Consider the following 22,466-nt stretch of genomic DNA (forward strand, 5'->3'; position numbering starts at 1 on the left):
GTTCCAAGAGGATAGCCCTCAGCAGTCGAAAGGGGAAGCAGCTGATGGGTACAATGTGCTGCTGGGGGCTGTCCCAAGAGGAGAGCCCTCAGCATTCAGAGGGGAAGCAGCCGATGGATACAAGGTGCTGCTGGGGGCTGTCCCAAGGTGCTGCTGGAGGCTGTCCCAAGGTGCTGCTGGGGGCTGTCCCAAGGTGCTGCTGGGGGATGTCCCAAGAGGAGAAACCTCAGCAGGCAAAGGAGAAGCAGGCGATGGGTACAGGGTGCTGCTAGGGGCTGTCCCAAGAGGAGAGCCCTCAGCAGTCAAAGGAGAAGCAGGCGATGGGTACAGGGTGCTGCTGCTAGGGGCTGTCCCAAGAGGAGAGCCCTCAGCAGTCACAGAGGAAGCAGCCAATGGGTACAAGGTGTGCTGGGTCTGTCCCAGGAGGAGAGCCCTCAGCAATCGAAAGAGAAGCAGCCGTCGCGTGCAGGGTGCTGCTGGGGCCCAGTCACAAGCGGGTAGCCCTGAGCAGTCAAAGGGAGAGCAGTCGTACCTGTTGCTGGTACCATCTTCTCCGGCAGCCTCTTCCTCCTCTGCTTGTGTGGAGAGTTCCCCATCCTGTGCACAGGTGCCCCCTCAGGTGCCGTTTACATCGCCTCGGCCCCGGGGCTGGCGTCACATCGCCCCTCCAGCTCCCGGCCGCTCCTGGGTTCTGGCTCCTGGCCGGGGGCTGGCCTGCGCGCCCGGATGCCTGTCAGCACTCGGCTCCCGTGCTCTCTCGGCCCCAGCCGCCTGCCTCCTCGCGCCTTCCTTCTTCACGTCCTTGCGGCTCTCTCTTCCATCCTCGCATGTGCCTCCCGCTGCTTCTATGCGCAGCTCTCCGGCATGGATCTCCCCTTTGCTCCCCCTTCTTGCTCCTCCTACTCTCGGTACCTCTCCACTTGCCGACCCATTATGACTCTCTCCCTTTCTCTGTACCCCCTCACTCCCAGTACCCCTTTCTCATACCCTTTCCTCTCTCTCCTTACCTCCTTTATACAATGCCCCTCTCTTCCACCTAAATTCTAAGGGCATTCATTTGTTGTCCCCCTACTCTCACTCTCTCTCTCTCTCTCCCACTCTGCGTCCCCCCTTACCTGTCTCTCCCCGTCTTCTTTCCTACCCCTGTTGCCCCTTCCTACTCTCTTCCAATAGCTGCTCGTTGACTCTATTCTCTTTATTTCTTCGTTCTACTCAGTCCTCCACCCCATTTTCTTCCTGCTCTCTTTACAGTTCTCTCCTCACCTCTCCCCCTTTGCTGCGCATTCACGTCTGCCTTTCAGTTGTATTTTTGTTTTATTTTCCTCTTTATAATCCCTGTAAATCTTTCCCCGATCCCTTCCCTTTCCCTTCGCCTGATTCACTCTTCCTGCTGTGCCTGGCTCTGTGTTTTTTCAGTAGCGCTCCCACACACCCATTTATTGCCTCCTGTTTCCCTTTCCATTTATCTCATTTTGACCCCTCCGGGCTCCCTTTCCATTTTTCTATAGCTACATCCTATTCCTCCCCTCACCTGACGCCCCCTTTCCCTCACGAGGTTATCACACCTCAGCCTGTGCCCTCCGTGCCCGTTTACCCCCAGCCCCTCTCCCCCTGCCCTGTCACCACAAGGTTACTGCTGTGAGGTGTCGGTCGCCCTGTTCCCGCGCTCTGCAGCGTGTCTCTCCTGTTCATTCCCCCCTGTCCCTCTCTGGCAGCCCAGCTTTACATCGGAGGCGCCGCTGCCCCCTCTTTCTCGCTCCCCCATCCTCCCCCTCTTTGAATGTCCACCCCTCTTTCTGGCTGTCTGTCCAGCGGTGAGGGTCTCGGAATGGTCCACCTAGCAGCAGGTTGTGCTCCTGCCCCCCGGCCGCACAGATCTGCCCCCGCCAGCAGCAGCACGTGGACAGATATTCCCCCGCACCTCCTTGCCCCGGCGCCTGCCCTGCTCTCCTGTCACTCATCTGCACTGAGGGGGCTGGCGGGGACAGCAGCCGGCAGCCAATCACAGCAGGCACTGACGCAGCACCTCTTCTGCCGCGCGCCGGAGGATGCTGCGCGTGTTTACATCCCTGGTACCTGCCAGCGGTGGCTTTCTCGGGGCCGCCTTGGCTGAGCGGGTGGATTTCTTCACACGTTTACCGCACTTGCTGTGCTGGAAGACAGCCGCCAGGTACTGTGCATGGTATGCGAGGGGTGTGCGGACACCGCAAACGGAAACAGCATCAGACACACGAGTTGCAGCCATGCCTCGTGCACAGTCGCCTTCCAAGGATTAACAGTGCTTCCCTGGCAGAGATTTAAAACATATTCTGAAAGGGAAGATAATTTTCTCCCAAGAGCTGCTGTCCCAGCCACTGCCACTACAACCCTTCTCTCTTCACCAAAACACCTAAGAAGCTGTCAGTCTGTCATATAGCTCCTCCCCTTGGCACAACATACTTAAAATGTGTCCGGGTCTTTACAGTGACCTAAATGCAATGCTGGTGCGGTATGGACCATACCTAACACCTGCAACATCAACACAACGCATGGTAGAATCGGGCAACAGAAAATAACACTGCATGACCCAGCATAGCATACTACCACATAACATAACATAGGGAAGACAAGGTGCGAAAACAGCATGAAAAAGCAAGAGGCGATCAGATTGCATAAACTTGGCCAAGAGCAGCACAAAACACTAAAACAATAAGATACGATAACTCAACATAAACCATGGTAACCCAGCATAACGATAAAAGGATCAACAAGTGTTTGTAACACGCAATGTAACAACTAGAATACGACTATCTAGCCAAGGATACCATAAAATAACATAAAAAACATAGCAATACATAAAACACTAACAGACAGGGTAACACAATGAAGGATAGCACAAAGTAGAATAGAAAAGCACAGCTACATAACGTAACACAAAGTGTCATAAAGTACCATAACACCACGCCAGTTGGAATACATCCATTCACACACACAGGGTGCACAGCCTCACCTTCTTGGAAAGTACATTAGGTAGACTGTCCAATAATACACTGTCCTATAATAGACTGTCCTATAATACACTGTCCAATAATACACTGTCCAATAATACACTGTCCTATAATACACTGTCCAATAATACACTGTCCAATAATACACTGTCCAATAATACACTGTCCAATAATACACTGTCCTATAATACACTGTCCAATAATACACTGTCCAATAATACACTGTCCTATAATACACTGTCCAATAATACACTGTCCAATAATACACTGTCCAATAAAGCACTCGTATGAGTGACGACTTGCAGAAAATATGGTTATAAACATGAGGGTGTGGGTTCCTCGAAACCTTTAAGTTGGCTTATTCTGCTTAACTAGTGTCTCACATGCCCCTTTCACTCAAATACGGAGAGGTTGTCGATTACAATATACATGTAATGAAAGGTGAAGTTGGGGTGTAGTCCTCATTTCTCCTCTAAACACCCTTTTAAAAGCAAAAAGGAAGGAGGTGGGGCTTGTTGCAGTCATCTGTATAGTGTATGATAGTGTCATAATGTATGGCTCGCAATTGGCTACATGAGAGAGGGCGTGCCCTCTGGCATCACAGACTACTTAAAGAGCTGAAGATTTGAAGGGCATTCAGTATTCATATTGCAAGTTCATAGGACTGGAAACTTACTTTTAGAAGCATGTTTTTTATTTAAATAAGAGGATAGGCGAGATTAGCAGAATGTATAAGGGAACTTGAAGCGGAATAGTTTCTGGATTACCAGAGGTATTTGGTGGGTCGCAGATGCAGACAATACCAAACCGGACACTCAAGATCCGATTTTAATATGTGTGTGTATACACATCCAGAAATGCACCTACTAGGCCCTCTCAAGCACATCATATCTACACCTTCCTAACATTTATTGAGAACACATTTACAAAATTTACTAATGGCATTGCATGGAATATCTGAGGATGAGGGCAGGCTGCCAAAGACCGCCACCACCACAGGTGGGCGAATAAAAACACTTTCTAAGCATTTGCCCTGTGAACAGACGGCTTGTAGTGCTGGGCTAACCCGGCGCCGGCGCCTGAACCGTGAACCCCATAGTCTGGAGTCAGGCACTCTGGCCGCTGTGCCACACCTCTTTCACTTTCTGTGAAATCTGGTCCTCCGGGCATGATAACTCCTATGAGACAGACATAGGATGTCTCTGAGAACAGAGGACCACAAAAAACAAAAAAACACAAAACAGAGCAGGGAGGTGACATGACTATGGAAGTAGCAGTGACAGGCCTTGGTAGTATCCGATAGCTACTAAGTTTGGGCTAACAAAAGGTTAGACAGACAGACCCTCACCCGTGCATATATAGTAGTAGTACACCTATGATGTGTAGCCTGTGCCACTGGAATGCACAGTCAGTGATGCTATCTCGGTTGCTTAAGAGATGCACCTCCTATCTTTCCTGTAATTACTGCTGCTCATCTGAACCAGGCGGTGGCTGGTCCAAGATCCTTGTAGTTGGAATGGTGGACAAAGGGTATTGAATAGAGAGTTATGCGCCTGAGTGTGGAGCAGGGGGAGTTCTTTGAGTGATTAAAAGTGTGCTTTATGACAGCTTTTAGCCAATCAATGTGAAACATAATATAGGATAAACGAATGTATCTCAAAGTAGGAAACAGTACGCAAACATAACAAGAACTGAGACTAGATAACATAAAACAAGATAACTGGAAATAGGCTGGCAGAAAATAAGAACCTAAAAGAAGATAAATGAAGATAAAATTGAATAGAATGACATAAAGTTGCATAAAATAAAATAGGATATACTAAGTAAATTAATATAGCATTACAAGAATAAAATAATAAAATTGGCTAATCTAAGATAACAATACACAGCAGATCTGATGGACAAGCTTCTTAAATTAAGCCTTTCAGAAGCTTACAGATGACCGGGCTCCCTGAGTCAGATCAAACCTTCTGGAGCGGCGGGAAATGCTACACAAGGAGGACCGAACACATATGGCCCTATTTAACAAGGTATTTTTGGCAGCAAACATAAGTTTATAGACGAAAGCCCTTCTTTTACGCCTGCTCGGAATTCACAAAGAGATTCCTGGTGAGGGTAAATGCATTCAAATGGACGTCTAACTGCCTGCCCATACTTTTACAGGGGTTTTCGGGTCAAATACCCCCTGGAAACTGACTGCAGGCAAAATGTCCACAGTGTTCAAATGATGTCACACCCATGGAATAAGGCTGATCTGTGATCTCAATATCTGTGATGATACTCCTAAATCCATTGCAAAATATTGTCAATACGAATCTGGGCACGGCCTATTTTAAGAAATGCATTTCAGTTACCTTAGGCAACCCTTTTCATGCAAAATATTAGAATCTAACTAAATTCTAAGTCAGCGAAACATAACAGAGAATTATAATGTTTATGCAAGAATGTGTGACAATTTTTTATTTAATTCTTTAAAACATAATTCACTTTTTAGAAAACTCGATGATTCCCAATGCAGCTCTACCATTCGCAGTAAAGAAAAAGAGAATTTTCAGATTCTGATTGAGCGTTCAGCCTCATCGGTGGTGGCCTGAAGTTGTCTGGTTTGTTACACTTGAAGGTCTCAGACATGAGACACTTTATCAGACCAGCTTCTTTACCATTTTCTTCCCTGGAAGCCTCTTCTCTCTTGATTACACTGTCTCAGTTGAAACCTATTAACAACGCTTGTATATGCCCCTATTGTAGAGCAATTCATCTCTTAGACCCTCACCCTAATTAAGACTTGTTAGGGTCCTAATCCCTTAGATTTCCTATTTTGTTGCACTTGTGACCAATAGATTTTTTAAATCCATTGTTGTTCAAGTTGAGATAACAGATGATATTGTGAAAATCCTTGTAAAAATTCCCCTATTGATCCATCAAATGATGTCATATCCCTTAAATGCTTCAGTGACTTCATGGTTGGCTTTCAGCGAGGCAGAGGTACCGATGTACGGTTGATCTACTGATGACCTTCAATGTTGGCGGTACCACTGGAGACCCTCACAGGTGATAAGAAGTGCTCTATAAATCCAGTTTGATTGATTGATTTATTGATCAGCTTTATTTACAGAACATTTGAGATAGTTGACCAGCATATGCCAGACTGACTCTTTCTGAGAATGTCGTCCCCATCCCCCTTTCAGACTCCCTTCTTCAGCACTCCTCAGTTTCTCCCATCTTTTTAATATCTACATTCAGCCTCTTGAAAATCTCCTATGGACCCATGATTTACATCACCGTGACCCTCAACTGCTGCTCAGGTTGAGCTGTTACCTGGGTGCCTCAAGGTCCTCTCTCAGGCATTGAATAGTAGAGATGTGTGGGCTGGATGTACTCTAAATGGCTGAAATTAAACACCATTAAACATCACCGTTTGCATGCACAGAGGTTGTTTTTTGAGGGGTTTGTTGTGTCAGCGGGGCTCCACTGCGGCTGGTCTGGTGAGAAGGAGGCGTGCAGCCAATGGCAGGCCATGAGTTTACACTCACAGTGAGACTGACAAGGTGCCCGGGCCTGCGACAAAGCCTTGCACCATGCAAGCATGGCAGAGGGAAGGCTTGAATGGCTGGCCCAGCATTGCTCCCTAAATGCATAAACATTAGGGGCATCACTTGATCTATTACTTTTTTATTTTATAGAAAACTTTTTTGTAGCAACAATTGCACAATACCCTTCATTCAACACAAAACCAAGAGATAGCAAACATAAATAAAATGAAGGGGCTGACAATTCTTTTTACAAATATTTCAAAATATATTTATTTACAAATTCAAATGGCATCAATCAGAGCAGAGTAGCATGGACAGCGGAAGACAATGCGTTCTAATCTAAATCTCAAAGTAATTTCAGCAGCCAAAATATGGCAAATATCCACTGCACAAGATATCTACAGGATATCCCTGCATACAACATCTACAGGATATCCACTAAGCAAGATATCTACAGGGAATAGCACTCATTACAACACATGCGTTTTCTACGCATTGCCATTACAACGTAAGTCGTTACAACGACGCATTGTTACATCGCATGCCATCAAAACGCAAGTCATTACAATGACTTGCTGTAGGGGGCGCTAAAGTTTGAAAAAGTATGATTTACTATTCCAACTCCAGTGTGTGCAACAGTAGGAAGGTGTTGGATTGAAAATCTAACAAACCCAACACCTTCTGCCCCCTACAGCAAGTTGTTGTAACAACTTGCGTTGTAATGGCATGTGATGTATTGCATGCGTTGTAAACTATGCTTCCCATCTTCAGGATATCCACTGCACAAGATAACTACAGGATATCGAATGCACAAGATATCTACAGGATATCCACTGCACAAGATAACTACAGGATATCTAATGCACAAGATATCTACAGGATATCCACTGCACAAGATAACTACAGGATATCCACTGCACAATATATCTACAGGATATCCACTGCACAAGATAACTACAGGACATCCACTGCACAAGATAGCTACAGGATATCCACTGCACAAGATAACTACAGGAAATCCAATGCACAAGATATCTACAGGATATCCACTGCACAAGATATCTATGGGACATCCACTGCACAAGATAACTACAGGATATCCACTGCACATGATATCCACATAATATCAACTGCACAAGATATCTACAGGATATCCACTGCACATGCTATCTACATATTATCCACTGCACATGAAATCTACAGGATATCCCTGCACAAGATATATACAGGATAGACACTGCAGAAGATGTCTACAGGATATCCACTGCACAAGGTATCTACAGGATATCCACTACACAAGATATCTACAAGACATTCATGCACAAGATATCTACAGGATATAGCCTGCACAAGACATCTACAGGGTATCCACTGCACAAGATAGCTATAGGATATCCACTTCACAATATATCTACAGGCTATCCCTGCACCCAATAGCTACAGGATATTCACTTCACAAGATATCTACATGATATCCACTGCACAAGATATCAACAGGATATCCCTGCACAAGATATCAACAGGATATCCCTGAACATAATGTCTACAGGATATCCACTGAACAAGATAACAACAGGAAATCCACTGCACAAGATATCTACAGGATGTCCCTGCACACAATATCTATGGGATATCCACTGCACAAGATATTGCCAGGATATCCACGGCACAAGATATCTACTGGACATCCACTGCACAACATAACTACAGGATATCCACTGCACAAGATATCTACAGGATATCGCTGCACACAATATCTATGGGATATCCACTACACAAGATATCTACAGGAGATCCACTGTACAAGATAACTACAGGATATCCACTGCACAAAATATCTACGGGAAATCCCTGTACAATATATATATGGGATAGACACTGCGCAAGATATCTACAGGATATGCACTGCACAAGATATCTGCAGGATATCCCTGAACAATATATCTACAGGATATACACTGCACAATATATCTACAGGATAGCCACTGTACAAGATAGCAACAGAATATGACCTGCATAAGATACCTACAGGATATTCACTGCACGAGATAGCTATAGAATATCCACTGCACAAGATATCTACAGTATATCCACTGCAAAAGATATCTACAGAATATCCCTGCACAAGATATCTACAGGATATCCCTGCAGAAGATAGCTATAGGATATCCCTCCAAGCCAATATGGGAATGGCAATCAACGCATCCGATTGGTGGAATTTCTCTCGTATGGAGGAGCCGAGACGGACGGGAACGTGGACCTTCTCGGCTCCCGGTCCACGCGCTGCTCCGGCCTGGATCCCAGGATCTGAAGGAAGCCCTCCGCGATGCTGGCGCTCCCTACCTGAAGCAGAAGGTATGGGGGACCTGCGGGGCTGCTCAGATCGCTGCTGGTGCCACTGGAGCAGCGTAGATTTGAGGTGCAGAGAGACGACAGCGGCGGCCAAAATGGCGACCGGAGCCCTGCCGAGAGCGCCGATGGCTGCATCCCTCTGCAGGAGGTATGTCCAAAGTGCGCATTCCGAGGGACACAGCAACTGCCACTAGTGGAACACTACCTCGGGGGCCTCGGTAACGGCTTTACACCGGAGACGGCCCCGCCGCAATCGGTTCTACCTCGCCTGCCTGACTTTAAAATGGCGCCCGGAGGTGACCCGTAAATGCTGATCGGCGCCTCTAATTGATGACCTGGGCCCTGCGCTTACTGCCTCTCCCACAACATATACTGCATCTGCGTCTCCTGTGCCCACCTGCATCTGCATCTGTTACCCCGAGCTGTTGCCCCTCTGCCTATGCTGCAGCTGAGCTGAAGAAACCACTGGCCAGTCCTGGGGTTAACCCCGCACCTCCGACACCTCATACACCCTGTTTTCTAGCAGACGTCCTGTACCACTTGCTCCTCTCTCCTACCTGCTGGCTCAGCCTCCCACCCACGGAGGAGCTCCTGATTAAAATGGTGGCTTTGTTCCCCGGATCCTGTGGTGCCAGCGGAGGTTGCCACCTGAAGACCTTGGCCTCCAATTTTACACCAGCATTAGAGGTGAGCCGGGCGCCACCGCAACTAACGCTGCTCTCCTCAGAGAAGCGCTCCAGTCTGCTCTGCCCCGGGGCTTGCCTGACCCCAAATTGGCGGCGCCTTAGGGACATCGGTGCAAATGACTCCCCGGGCAGACTTTCAAGCTCGCGATCGGCTGCTGCCAAAGCATAGCCTGCTGAGCTCTCCTACTGTGCCCTCCTCCTGTGTCTCCTGATGTGCTCATCCAGCATCGGCGTTGCTGAGGCACTTCCATTTGGCCCCAGATGATGTGGGACAGCTTTGTGGCATGTTCTCCCCTGCTCCCGGGACTGCCTCCCGTTCTGTCTTGGCGCCCGTGGTCTCTCTTCCCCGGCCCCTGGTCTCCGGATCAAACTTCTCTGCCCCAGCTCCTCATGGACGATGAGGCTGTGACTTTGCTGCGGACTGCCTTTCTCCCCCCGGACTTGCTGGCTGTGGCAGCACTCCTCCCGGACTTTCAGACTTGGACCTCTGCACTCCCTGCCATTTTCTTTTCTTTTTATGACTCGCTTATTCTTCTACCTTTCTCCTCCCCCATTTTAGTGACCTCTGACCTCTCCCCTCTCTGTCCTAGAGACCTTTCTATTGTCTCTCCTGTTGCCTCTGACACACTCCTCGCTGTCTTAATCGTTACTATCTGCTTCCCTTTCTCGTTTGTCTCACTTTCCTGCCCTTCTCTGTCCCTCCCCTGGTGCTGTGACTACATCCCCCCTCCGACTGCAATCCCCCTCCAACCCCACTTAATGGAACTCTGCTTTTCTGTGTATATCGATGTGTATCCCTTCCCTATGTATATAGAGATAACTCTAATCACTAGTTTATGTAGCAGACCTTTGTACTATCTACCATTCCTATGTGACTCTTAGAGTATATCTAGTCATATCCCCTCCCCATGTATATATAGATAACTCTAATCACTAGTATATGCAGTAGTCCCCTGTGCTCTCTACCATTCCTATGTGACTCGTAGAGTATACCCATGTGTATCCCTTCCCTATGTATTTAGAGATAACTCTAATCACTAGCATATGCAGTAGTCCCCTGTGCTCTCTACCATTCCTATGTGACTCTTAAAGTATACCCATGTGTATCCCTTCCCTATGTATATAGAGATAACTCTAATCACTAGTTTATGTAGCAGACCTTTGTACTATCTACCATTCCTATGTGACTCTTAGAGTATATCTAGTCATATCCCCTCCCCATGTATATAGAGATAACTCTAATCACTAGTATATGCAGTAGACCTTTGTACTATCTACCATTCCTATGTGACTCTTAGAGTATACCCATGTGTATCCCTTCCCTATGTATATAGAGCTAACTCTAATCACTAGTTTATGTAGCAGACCTTTGTACTATCTACCATTCCTATGTGACTCTTAGAGTATATCTAGTCATATCCCCTCCCCATGTATATAGAGATAACTCTAATCACTAGTATATGCAGTAGACCTTTGTACTATCTACCATTCCTATGTGACTCTTAGAGTATACCCATGTGTATCCCTTCCCTATGTATATAGAGATAACTCTAATCACTAGTATATGCGGTTGACCTTTGTACTATCTACCATTCCTATGTGACTCTTAGAGTATATCCATTTGTATCTCCTCCTTGTGTGACTTTACATCTTGTACATTTGCAATTTTTTCTGTTTGTTTCCTCTTTGTAACGCATGTAATCCTAAATCCTTATGTTTTTCAACTGGTTCTTATGTAAAGCGCTCTGACACCTTCGGGTAAAGTTTGCGCTATATAAAATCGCATAAATAAAATAAAAATAATAAATAAAATAAAATAAGTGTCATATAAAACCACAAGCCTCTAGCAAGAGTCACTGTAATTCAGAAATGGAGACAGCTGTTACGTTATTGGCATAATAAACATCCATAGAATCGCACAGATATCTTTCAAAGCGATGAACAACTTGCAGAGTAGACACACAGGCTGCCAATCATGCTGTCTGTTTGAATGCATGGTTTGCCTTGTGCCATGCAGGCAGCAGTCCTTAATTTGTAAAAACATAGGTGCCAGAGCCCAAGGTATTCCACCTCTGATATATCACTCAGAGCTCTGGTCACTGCTGCAGAATGCCAGGGCCTGCATTACCTACTAACAGATTTTAATGTACAAAAAATTAAGTGTCAGGGCCTTTGTCAGGAGGCCATACGGCTTGCTCCACCCACTGCCCCAGCCAGCGCTGCCAATGACAGTACCTACACAACTACTAACCATCACACTGTTATAAGTGTGATAATTCAGAGTATTCCACACCCCCAAAGCTATAATAATGGCTTGGTTGGCAGGTATTAGTCATTTTCAACGTATACTGAATTATTAAACAACTGTTGTTGTGCCCCTCTCTAAAATAGACAGACAGTGTCACCATGTGGCAGACTGTAATAAGCACTGGTGTTTACTATTAAGTGCCAATGACGAGAACTGGAAAGCACCGGCTCAAATTAAGCACTGCCTACTAACCACCACATTTAAACAAGTGTGACATTTTTTACTATTTCAAGTTGCCATTACTTCAATGATGGCCTTCTGGTGCCCGTGGAATAATGGTGCTTATGTTGGCATAATGGTGGAAATCCCCATGGTTGATAAATAATGGGCATCTCACGGATGTCACTGTGGTACCTTGGTAAGTGAGTCAAACTCAGTGCATAAGTAGTCAGTGAAAATAATACACTGACATGTGAGAAACAAACATGTATTTGCAAAAATGAAAACTGGTATCTCGTAGTGTGTTTTTTTCGTGAAATTATCACGTTTGTGTTGGGGGACCGAGTTGCTTTATTTGTGAGAGTATAATTTGCATGTTTTCAAAAACTGACAAGTTGATGATTGGGGGTAAAATGATTGCATTTCTAAATTACATACAAAGTGGTGTGGAGTGGTGTGGCTCACTGGTTAGAGGCGGCAGACCCGAGAGCAGAGGACGGCCTGGGACCAGGGTTCAATCCCTGACGCGGCAGGGTCATGGACCAGGGTCAACGGACTCGATAATTCTCGCCTTGGTGCCTACTCTAACCAGGGATCACACTCGGCAACTCTGGGCATTAGCTTGCCTCATCTCCACAACAGCCCCCCACATATGCCAGGGATGTCTGGTTTCACCTTGGAGAAACCCAGTAAGGACCATCTCACAGGGAAAGCCAGGATGGGTTCCTGAGCGGTCTACTGCGCAGAGATACTCCTTCGGGAGTCGATTCTAGCGCATTACAAACCCACAATTAATGTCAGGGGCAATTCCTGCTAAGTTAGGGTGACCTATTGTTAATTGGTCCTAAATACCAACGGGCATCCCAGGATGGTATGTTGTGACTTGTGTAGAGGAATTTAATTCTCCTTATTGCTTAAGCTTTTTATGAGATGAAAACTAATTTTGTCTCAGGAGTGAGTCTGCAAAGGCTGGTCATCTTATCTTATTTTATCTTATGTATTGTTGTGCTACAACCCTTAGTATACAATATGTCTACAGTATACCGTTTGCATTGCGGCACCGCTCTTTTTGAATCAAGGTTCCCATTTTCCCATCATCCACCTTCCAAGTAGAGTCCTTTCCTTGTATGGGTTACACAATAATACCAGGGGACAACATTATTGTTTCCATTCGAGAGATTACTACCACCATCCCAGGAAATTCCCTTTTTGGACAGGCAGAATGGGGAATAACAGTCAGGCCCCAGAATTACAGGGCTCTTTCTCCAATTCCAACTGTGTTTCCATGCATAGATTCTTCCTGATTACTGCTTCCAGCAGGAGGAATCTTTTATCCGAAAATGTGGGTACAAGATTGGATGTAGGTGCATACCTGGTGAACTCAGAATTGGGTTAGCCAGCATCTCCCATCCACCTTAAAATCAGGCCCTCAATCATAAAATATGACCGAGAATCTATCGGTAAGGGGCATGATCGAAAATGAATGCAAGTGGAATGTACACATGACCCTAGATGCTTTGTACATTTTGGAAAATACACAATTTAGCCCATGTAAAAAAAAAAACTTGTCATAGAGAAACCGCACAAAATGGCCTTTAGTAACTCTAGCGTGCTCTCTTCACTTGCTTGCCCATTCCAATTCACCCCACTTTAGAAGCTGACCTTCCATTGCTTCTGTGGTGCACCTTGATTAAACCTTTCCCTGCATGGCACAAAAAAATGCTTCAGTCCCAGCCTTCCCTTCATGTTTACTTCTTGATGCGATCCTTGGTGTTTTTTGTGTTAAGTTGTTTAGGTTCAGCTTGAGAGCACAGCTATCACCGACCTTCTGTGCTCAGCAGAAAAAGAGCTGTAAGTAGCACTACTGAGAGAGGATCTTTGTCTCTACCTGCATGCTCATTTTCTTTAGTACAGCGTTTGATTGTGCAGACCTCATGTGCTTCCACTGAAATGGAGTTCTTGCACTTTCTGTGTGATAGGAAAGCATATGCGCACTACAACAGGACTGATTTGGCTATAGTGGCAGGCCACTGATTATTACAAACATTTACAACACCGTCAATAGGTCTGACACATCTATCGTAAAAAGCATATTTAAAAATCAATAGGAATTTGAGGGTGGATTGACATTACACTGTGCTAAAGCCTCTACAGTCATTTTGATATATGGAATCTTAAAGATTTCCATAGTGGTCAAGGGGTTTGGTGTTGATTCCACCCTCAGATCAACCGAGCCAGCAGAAGATGTGAACTATGAGAATCTTTGTTAGACCCTCTTGGAGGTTGTAGTTTGCATTTCCAATTGCAAGTTTGTACTCATTTGTAATGGTTTTCATTTTATGTCTAATGATTATCTTGTGGAAAACGTATGGTCAGCTCAGTGGATCTGAATTAGAGCCTGGTTTGGATACTGGTGGAGAGATTACTCCATAACAACCGTGATGGATATCCAGTCCACCAAAATATAAATCCAATTATATCCTATGGAATTTATATTTCGGTATATGGGATATCCGTCACCATTGTGATGGAGCAACCCATCCCCCAAGATCTAAATCCGGCCCTTAGTTATGTGGACACACCATTAATAAAGGTGTTAGGTATAACTGGGTCACTAAGAAAAGTGATGTGTGGTGCCATAGGGTAGCTCTGTGTGTGATGAAAGCTATGGCAAAGCCAGTTGGCCTGGTTTCTTTATTGTGTAAGCTATTTGTGAAAGCCAATAGATCATTAAGTCTGTTTTGTTGTTACACTGAGTTAAAGCCTGTAAACAGATATTCTTTAACGAAAATCTCAAGTTTACCACAGTGGGCAAGAGTTTTGCTGTGGAGAAAAGAATTGTTAACCCCTCTCAAGATAATATATTGTTTAGCCAATTCTAATTTTATATACATTTGTAATGTTATGATTGTATGCTTGATGGTTGCCTGGTGGGAAAGTTTATCCTTAATTCATAGGCCTGAGTTGGTTATTGTGACAAACGAAAGATGAAAGCTATGGGTTTAAGTAGTTCTTTGGAGAAAGTTAAGTCACAGCCCATAGGACTGATCTATTTAGGATGACAAGTTATTACCATGACCTAATCAGTGCTTAATTTAAGCCGGTGTTTCCGGCGCTGGGCAACAGCACCTAATTAGCAACACTGGAGCTTGTGACAGTCTTCCACAAGTTGGCGCTGTCTAGCTAATTGAGAGATGACCACAACAACAGTTAAATATGAATTCAATATACATTAACAATGACTATAACCTGCTGCCCAAGCTATTCTTATAGGTTTGGGGACTTGAAATAGTCCTGATTGTCCCACTTGTAGGAGTGTGGTTAGCAGTTATGCTGGTATATCATTGGCAAAAAAAAAAATGATGGACAGAATGTAAACAAATCAAACATTCACCCCAGTCACAAATATGGGTTGAACTTTAATCCATAATTTTTTCTGTTCACCATGCCACCCCAGTTTGGACCCAGCTATATGCAAATCAGTATTGACCCTGCTCCCCATGGGAAAAGTCGAATCCAAACTGTTGTATCCTAGCAATGTTTCCTAGAAACCTGTCAAGCATTATTCCAATGGTTACCGGCATGTGAGGATTCTGGAGCTGGACTGCCAGGTCAGGTCCTTCCTGGACCGGAAACAAGAATCCTGGGACCGGTTTCAGGGTATCACCTCTCATTAGCCAGGCTAATTTGAATCCAGTGGCACAGTGAGCAGGGGACCCATATCTGGGCATCCCCTTCCCACTTACGGTGACAAAAGCAAAAAGAACAAAGGATGGACGGAATGCTGATCACATCAAACTTTTACCACCATTCTCAGATCTGGGTTTAATCCATCGTTTTTTTGCTTACCACCCCAGTTTGGATCCATCAATATGCAAATCAGTCTTGACCCTGCTCCCCATGGGAAAAGTCCATCCCAAATTACCAGGCCAGATCCTCTCTGGACCGTAAACAAGTATCCTGGCACCTATTTCGGGGTATCACCCTTCATCAGCCAGGCTAGCTTGACCCATGTCTGGGCACACCCTCCCACACAGATGATCAAACATTCACCGTCAGCCATATGCAAATCAGTCTTGACCCTGCTTCCCATGGGAACAGTCCACATCTGGGCATACCCTTCCCATTCAATCATCTGTTCTTTTTGCATTTGTCGCCCTAAGTAGGAAGGGTATGCTAAGATTTGAGTTCCGTGCTCGCTATGCCACAGGATTTAAGCTTGCCTGGCTGCTGATGGGTGATACCCAGAAACTGGTCCCAGGTTGTTTATTTCCAGTCCAGGCACAACCTGACCTAGCAATTCAGGCTGGACTATTCCCATGAAGAGAAGGAAGAAGACAGATTTGCATATGGCTGCGTCCAAACTGACATGGCAAGCAAATAAATGATGGATTTAACCCAGATCTGTGACTGGGGGTCAATGTTTGATTTGTTCAGCATTCTGTCCATCATCTGTTCTTTTTGCAGTTATATCATTGGCAGCATTGCTGGGGCAATGTGTGGTGCAAGCTGCAGTGACCTGGCACATGTTTTTTTTACCAATTAAGCACTGGACTTCACATATTTATTGTGAAGAGAATACATTAAAGCCGAACAGTCTTCAAAGGCAGATTGTTAGTGCATTGTGTTAAAGAGTGTAGAAATGCATTTTCTTATATGAAATCTCAAGGATTTACATACTAGTTACCCCCTATAAGTGCCTTCCAGTGCACTTAAAGTGACAAATGTTGGGAAAGCCAGATGTCCCACTACAGGTTCCATCTTGTCGGACATCCCAGCTTGGCATTACAGCTCCTCGGAAGTGCCTCCTGGCTTATCAGTACTCCTACCCGCCTGTCTCATTCTTTACAGGGGTGACAGAGTTAATGTGGTCGTGCTGACTGTTGTGGGTTGTGAGAAGATGCAAGGAATACCGTGTCAGCAATAGGCATAAAAAAAGAAGCAGGGGTATAGATGAGGAAAGATGGACTGTTACCCTGGAGCCTGTGTCGGTCTCCCTTCGACCTGGGAGAATGGATCAGGCATTGTTGTCCCCGCTGCCCGGGTCCTGTGCATATGGGTGGCACAGCTGTGCTTCAGAGACCGCCTGCCACCCCTGCCCTCCCTCTGACTGTATGGTTCCTTTCCCCTTCTTGTTCCTCCTCCGTTGGGTCAGCTCCCTGGTTTTCTTCAGACTTGGCCCTCCTAACTTTTGGACTGGGACTCGTGTGCGCCCAACCATTTTAGGACAGACTCCTGTTGTCGCTCTTGTCCTTGGTCCGCCATCTTGCGAACGTGGCCTGTTCCTCCGTCCCCGCTGGTCTCCAGCTGGGCGACCTATCGATAGTCCTCCTTCTCCACGGATCTGCTCCCTGTTTGTGACTATTGTTTATACTTCTGGTCCCATCTCCGTTTTCTCTCTCTCTTTTCTGTCCCTATATGCTTTTCCTAATTGTTTCTCACTGATACTCTTGTAAATGCCATGTTCTGTAAATGTGTCATTTATAATTGTCCAACCCTAATCGCTTTTTAAATGTAATCTTGAGTGTTTTGCAACTTGTGTGTATATATATATATATATATATATATATATATATATATATATATATATGTATTTCTATCCACTAGAATCTGTAGTAGACGTATTTCCTTATTACTGTTCTTATGCAATTTTAGAGTTTCTTTTGTTTATTTCTTCTCCTTGAGTGAATCTTCAATTTGTATATATGCAAGTCTAACCTCTAGTATCTGTAGTAGGTGTATGCACTGACTACTATTCTTTTTCGATTTTAGAGTTGTTCTGTCTGTATCTATTATGTAACTCATGTACTCCGAAGCCCTTATGTAATGTAACTTGTCCTTTTATAAAGCGCTCTAACCACTAGTATATGTAGTAGACCTTAGTACTTAATACCATTCCTATGTGATTTTAGAGTTTATCCGTTTGTATCTCTTCCTTGAGTGACTTTACAACTTGTACAATTGCAATTTTTCACTCCTTTCGCTCCACTTGTACATTTTCAATCTTGTTCCTGTTTTATATCTCTTATGTAACTCATTTAATTCAAAGTCCTTATGTAACGCAACGGGTTCTTTTGTAAAGCGCTCTGACACCTTCGGATAATGTTCTCGCTATATAAAATCTCATTAAAAAAACAAAAAATAAAAAATAAAATAACAACTTGGGGAAAGAAGATTTGTTCTGTCAGAATCTTTGTTAGCCCCTCTTTGGAGGTGTTGTAAATTATTTTTCAAATACTAATTTTGTTAATTTTTGTTGATTCTATGATTGTACTCCATATAATGGATTTGTGAAAAAGTTTGTGCTCAGTACAGTAGACATGAGTTGGGGTAGGGTGACAAACCATTGGTAAATGCTATCAGGCTTATTGGTAGATTGGAAAACGTTATGTCTATGGCCATAGGTCTGATTATTTTACTGCGGGGGCAGTAGACACTGTGGGACAGATTTACCACTTACTTGTATAGTGCAGTGCAGCAGCCGCAAATGCTGCATTGCGTCAAAAGGAGAAAGGAGGAGAGTGCCATATTTACAGAAATATGGCACTCTACTCCCCTTTCCTTAGCGCCGGCACTGAAATCAGCTGCCGTCAGCCACAGAGACACCTTTGTGCCATAGTGCAAGGTGTCTCTGTGAGCCTAGCATAGGTTTTGTACTGGATGGGTACCCTTCCAGTACAAAATACTACGCATAGACTGACTTCAAGCCTTTGCCCTCTTTGTATGTGTCCTTTAAAGTTCAGCACAAGTACAAAGTCGGAAAAGGAAGCCTACTTCAAAAGGGTGCAGTTTTATGACGCTAAACTCTGTCTACTTTATTTAGTAAATAGGGTTTAGTATCAGAAACCATGGGTGGTTGCATGAGAAGGCCCATGCTCCACCCATGGTACGCCCCATTGGTGCTAAGTAACGCAAAGAAGTGCTATGCACTACTTTGCATTACTTTCACGTTATTTCCAGCGCTAAACAAGTTTAGCGCTGGAGACTAATTCGCTAATAAAGATTTTGCGCCGATTTGTGATGCAATAACAGCATAACATCTTAGTTAATCTCCCCCTGTATTTCTACATTGCCGTTAGGTCATGTGGCAGAGATATACTTTACTTAATTTAGTGGTTCCAGCTTTGTTTGTGTGTACACATTCGAAGAGATAACTGGTGAACTTTCAATTAAATAAATGCCTTTTGCTGGATAGCATCCCACAAAATATGGCTGAATATTCAACAGGTTTCTTTGGTTATTTAAAGACCTCCCTCTCCCACCCTGCCACTCCTCCACTTCGATGTAGAGGCTAGCGCTGCTTCCTTAACCCTTTCGCTGTGGCGGCTATTCCGCCGCAGCGCTAACAGGGCAGGGCGGCCGCGCGCCGGCCGCATGCTGGTGACAGAACCGCTCCGTCACCAGCCGCGGTTGAGCTGTGCTCGTGACGGAGCGGTTCCGTCATGGCCCGCCCCGCTCAATAGAACGCGCCGCGCTGGCACGAAATCAGCGCCGCGCAGGCGCGACGGCCGGGCCATGACGGAACCGCTCCGTCATCAGCACAGCCCAACCGCAGCTGATGAAGGAGCAGTTCCGTCATCAGCATGGAAGGAGTTAAGCCAATACCTTAGCACTGTTACCACATTTGAGAGGCGTGGTAACACCCCTGCATTTAGACATTACTGCAAAGGGAGTACTTATGTGGGTGGCAAAAGATGCTATATTACTTCAGTGACATCATGAATGATTTTTTCACTCTTTATAGGACAGCTCTGGATCTTCAATGACAACCAGTAATAACAATGAAAGGACAACACACCAATGATGGCTGCACAGTACGTACCAGTAGTGTCAGAAAATATTAGCGCTGCATTTGGGGATTTTAGCCTATTACACTCAGGGCCGCTGCAATTATGCGTCTGGGGAGTACCAAATTATACTGTAGAGTTGACTAATCTATGTGGCAAGCAAAGACAAAGTATGCAGCCTAATGAAGCACCATTTGGGATAGTTGTACTTCCTTATTTTGTAATTTTTACACAGGTTAACACTGTCTGGACAAAGGTTCACAACATTAGTGCCAATTTCACACCCAAACACAGCAACAAGGAAAAAAGAGGATCAATCATCCTTTGCAAATTGTCTTCCAAGGTGCAGCAACACTTGTCAACACGTTTTTTAATAACTTTTGCTCCGTTTGAGCTAGAAACACTTTTTATGTTAAAATCTGGCAAGTAGGCAGCAGGTGGTGGACTTTGTGGCAAATGCAGCAAATCCATAATTATGCAGAACACAGTGCGGCCACAAAATGGCATAATTCCAGTGGCCCCGACTATATTTTAAAAAGTTGAATGCACATAAATAGAATAGCACACATTTTGCACGTAAATCTGTACAGTAGATGTGTAGTGAACTCGTAATATATGTAAATTAAGCCTTTCCCGTTTATTTAATTGTTGAGGACAAACGTAATTGCTTACTGTTAGTTGTGGTATTTTTGGGTAATGTTGATCAGTTCAAATGCTGTTGGATAAACCTAATTGAGTAAACTACACATGGAACTTTCATAGAGTTATGTTTTTCATATTCTTTCATAACGAAAAAAGTAAGCAAAGTGAGACCCGATACAGCGTGATGTGGTCCTTGTTCCAAAATACCCGTGGACTTAATATTATAAGTAGTGCTAAAATCACTACAGGACAGAAGCTTCGGCTCTAATCATAGTAGTAAAGTTAGTATTGTCAGAAGTTGGTGCTGCACTAATGTCTGATGTATAGGCGTTAATGCTGCAGTAGTCGTACTACTCCTAATAGTAGTTCTAATAGTATCAGAAGAAGTGTAGTAGTAGAGTAGTAATAGTGGTACCAGGGACTGAAAACACAACAGAGGTACACACAGTAGTACTTATGCTAGTAATAGTCGCTCGATTTCTAGTTTTAAGACACGGAGTAGCGGTAACAGTAGTTGTTAGAACAGCAGCACGGTAGCATATAGCAATAGTGGTTGTAATGGTAGCAGAATAAGTGCAGATATCTAGAGGAAATCCCTCCAATCCAACTTGGGAATGGCAATCAACGCATCCATGGGTGGAATTTCCTTCTTATGTGACAAGTGTCATATAAAACCACAAGGATCTAGCAAATGCTATGAAGTGTCACTGTTAATTCAGAAATGGAGACAGCTGTCACGTTATAGGCATAATAAACATCCATAGAATCTCACATACATCTTTCAAAGCGATGAACAACTTGCAGGGTAGACACACAGGCTGCCAATCATGCTGTCTGCTTGAATGTATGGTTTGCCTTGTGCCATGCAGGCAGCAGTGCTTAATTTGTAAAAATATAGGTGCCAGGGCACAAATTATTCCACCTCTGATAGATCACTGAGAGCTCTGGGCACTCCTGCTGAATGCCAGGGCCAGCATTACGTACTAACAGATTTTAATTTGCAAAAAAGTAAGTGCCAGGGCCCTTGTCAGGAGGCCACTGCAGCTTGCTCCACCCACTGCCCCAGCTAGGGCTGCCAATGACAGTACCTACACAACTACTAACCATCACACTGTTATAAGTGTGATATTTCAGAATATTCCACAGCCCCAACGCTATAATAATTGCTTGGTTGGCTGGTAGTAGTCATTTTCAATGTATATTGAATTATTAAACAACTGTTGTTGTGCTCATCTCTAAAATGAACAGACAGTGCCACCATGTGGCAGACTGTAATTAGCACTGGTGTTGACTAATAAGTGCCAGTGACGAGAAATGGAATCCACCTGCTCAAATTAAGCACTGCCTACTAACCCCCACATTTAAACAAGTGTGACATTTTTCACTATTCCAAGATGCCCTAACTTCAATGATGGCCTGGGAGTGCTAGGTTAATCTTTTTATTAGTACATTGAATTGCTAAATTTGCCTCTGCTCAAAATAGCCTGTGTATGCTACAATGTGGTATACTCTCATAAAAAGTGCTGGTGTTTAACAATAAGTGGTAGTGTTGAGCTCCGTCAAACTCTGGCACCAATTAGGCACTGGCATGTAGTGGGACTTCAGAGCTGGGCGGATTGGAGGACAGCGATATGAGGCAAGTATGAGACCAGGGGCAAAAGTGGGAGCAGAGATTACAGGTAAGTAAAACATATATAAAATAACTATTGATTATTGTAGGGGGCCGGAATGTGAATGCAGGGGATGGGTATCTGTTTTGGTGTGGGGCACATCTTTGTGTGTCCTTATAAGTGTGTCTCAGCATGTGTGTCTGAGTAAGCTTCTTTATGTGCATTAAGAGAGAGAGAGGGTGTGTGCAGCTGTCTGTGGTGTTCTTCAGGCTGGAACTTCCTTGACTCCAATATCTCATGTCATTCATGTCATCAGGTGCCTCACACCACATACCTGGACCATCTATGGTATGAGGAGACCCACTCTTGACATAATGACAGACATGCTCAGCACATTGTGGG

At 44.6% G+C, this 22,466-nt stretch overlaps 1 protein-coding gene across 3 annotated transcripts in view; it reads right to left on the bottom strand.

Moving 5' to 3' along the window:
* NHSL2 (NHS like 2) overlaps positions 1–22,466 on the bottom strand; it is a 1,157,127-nt gene that overhangs the window by 530,549 nt on the left and 604,112 nt on the right. Inside the window, exon 1 of one of the 3 annotated variants that reach the window (XM_086942001.1) lies at positions 533–672. The exons of the other annotated variants lie outside the window; for them this stretch is intronic. Coding sequence (XP_086798127.1) covers positions 533–596 — 64 coding nt within the window. The 5' untranslated portion in view covers positions 597–672. Of the gene's footprint in view, positions 1–532; positions 673–22,466 lie in introns of those variants that run through there. 3 annotated transcript variants of the gene reach the window in all.

The sequence above is a fragment of the Lissotriton vulgaris genome, chromosome 10, assembly GCF_964263255.1.
Source record: "Lissotriton vulgaris chromosome 10, aLisVul1.2, whole genome shotgun sequence".
NCBI classification, from domain to species: Eukaryota; Metazoa; Chordata; class Amphibia; order Caudata; family Salamandridae; genus Lissotriton; species Lissotriton vulgaris.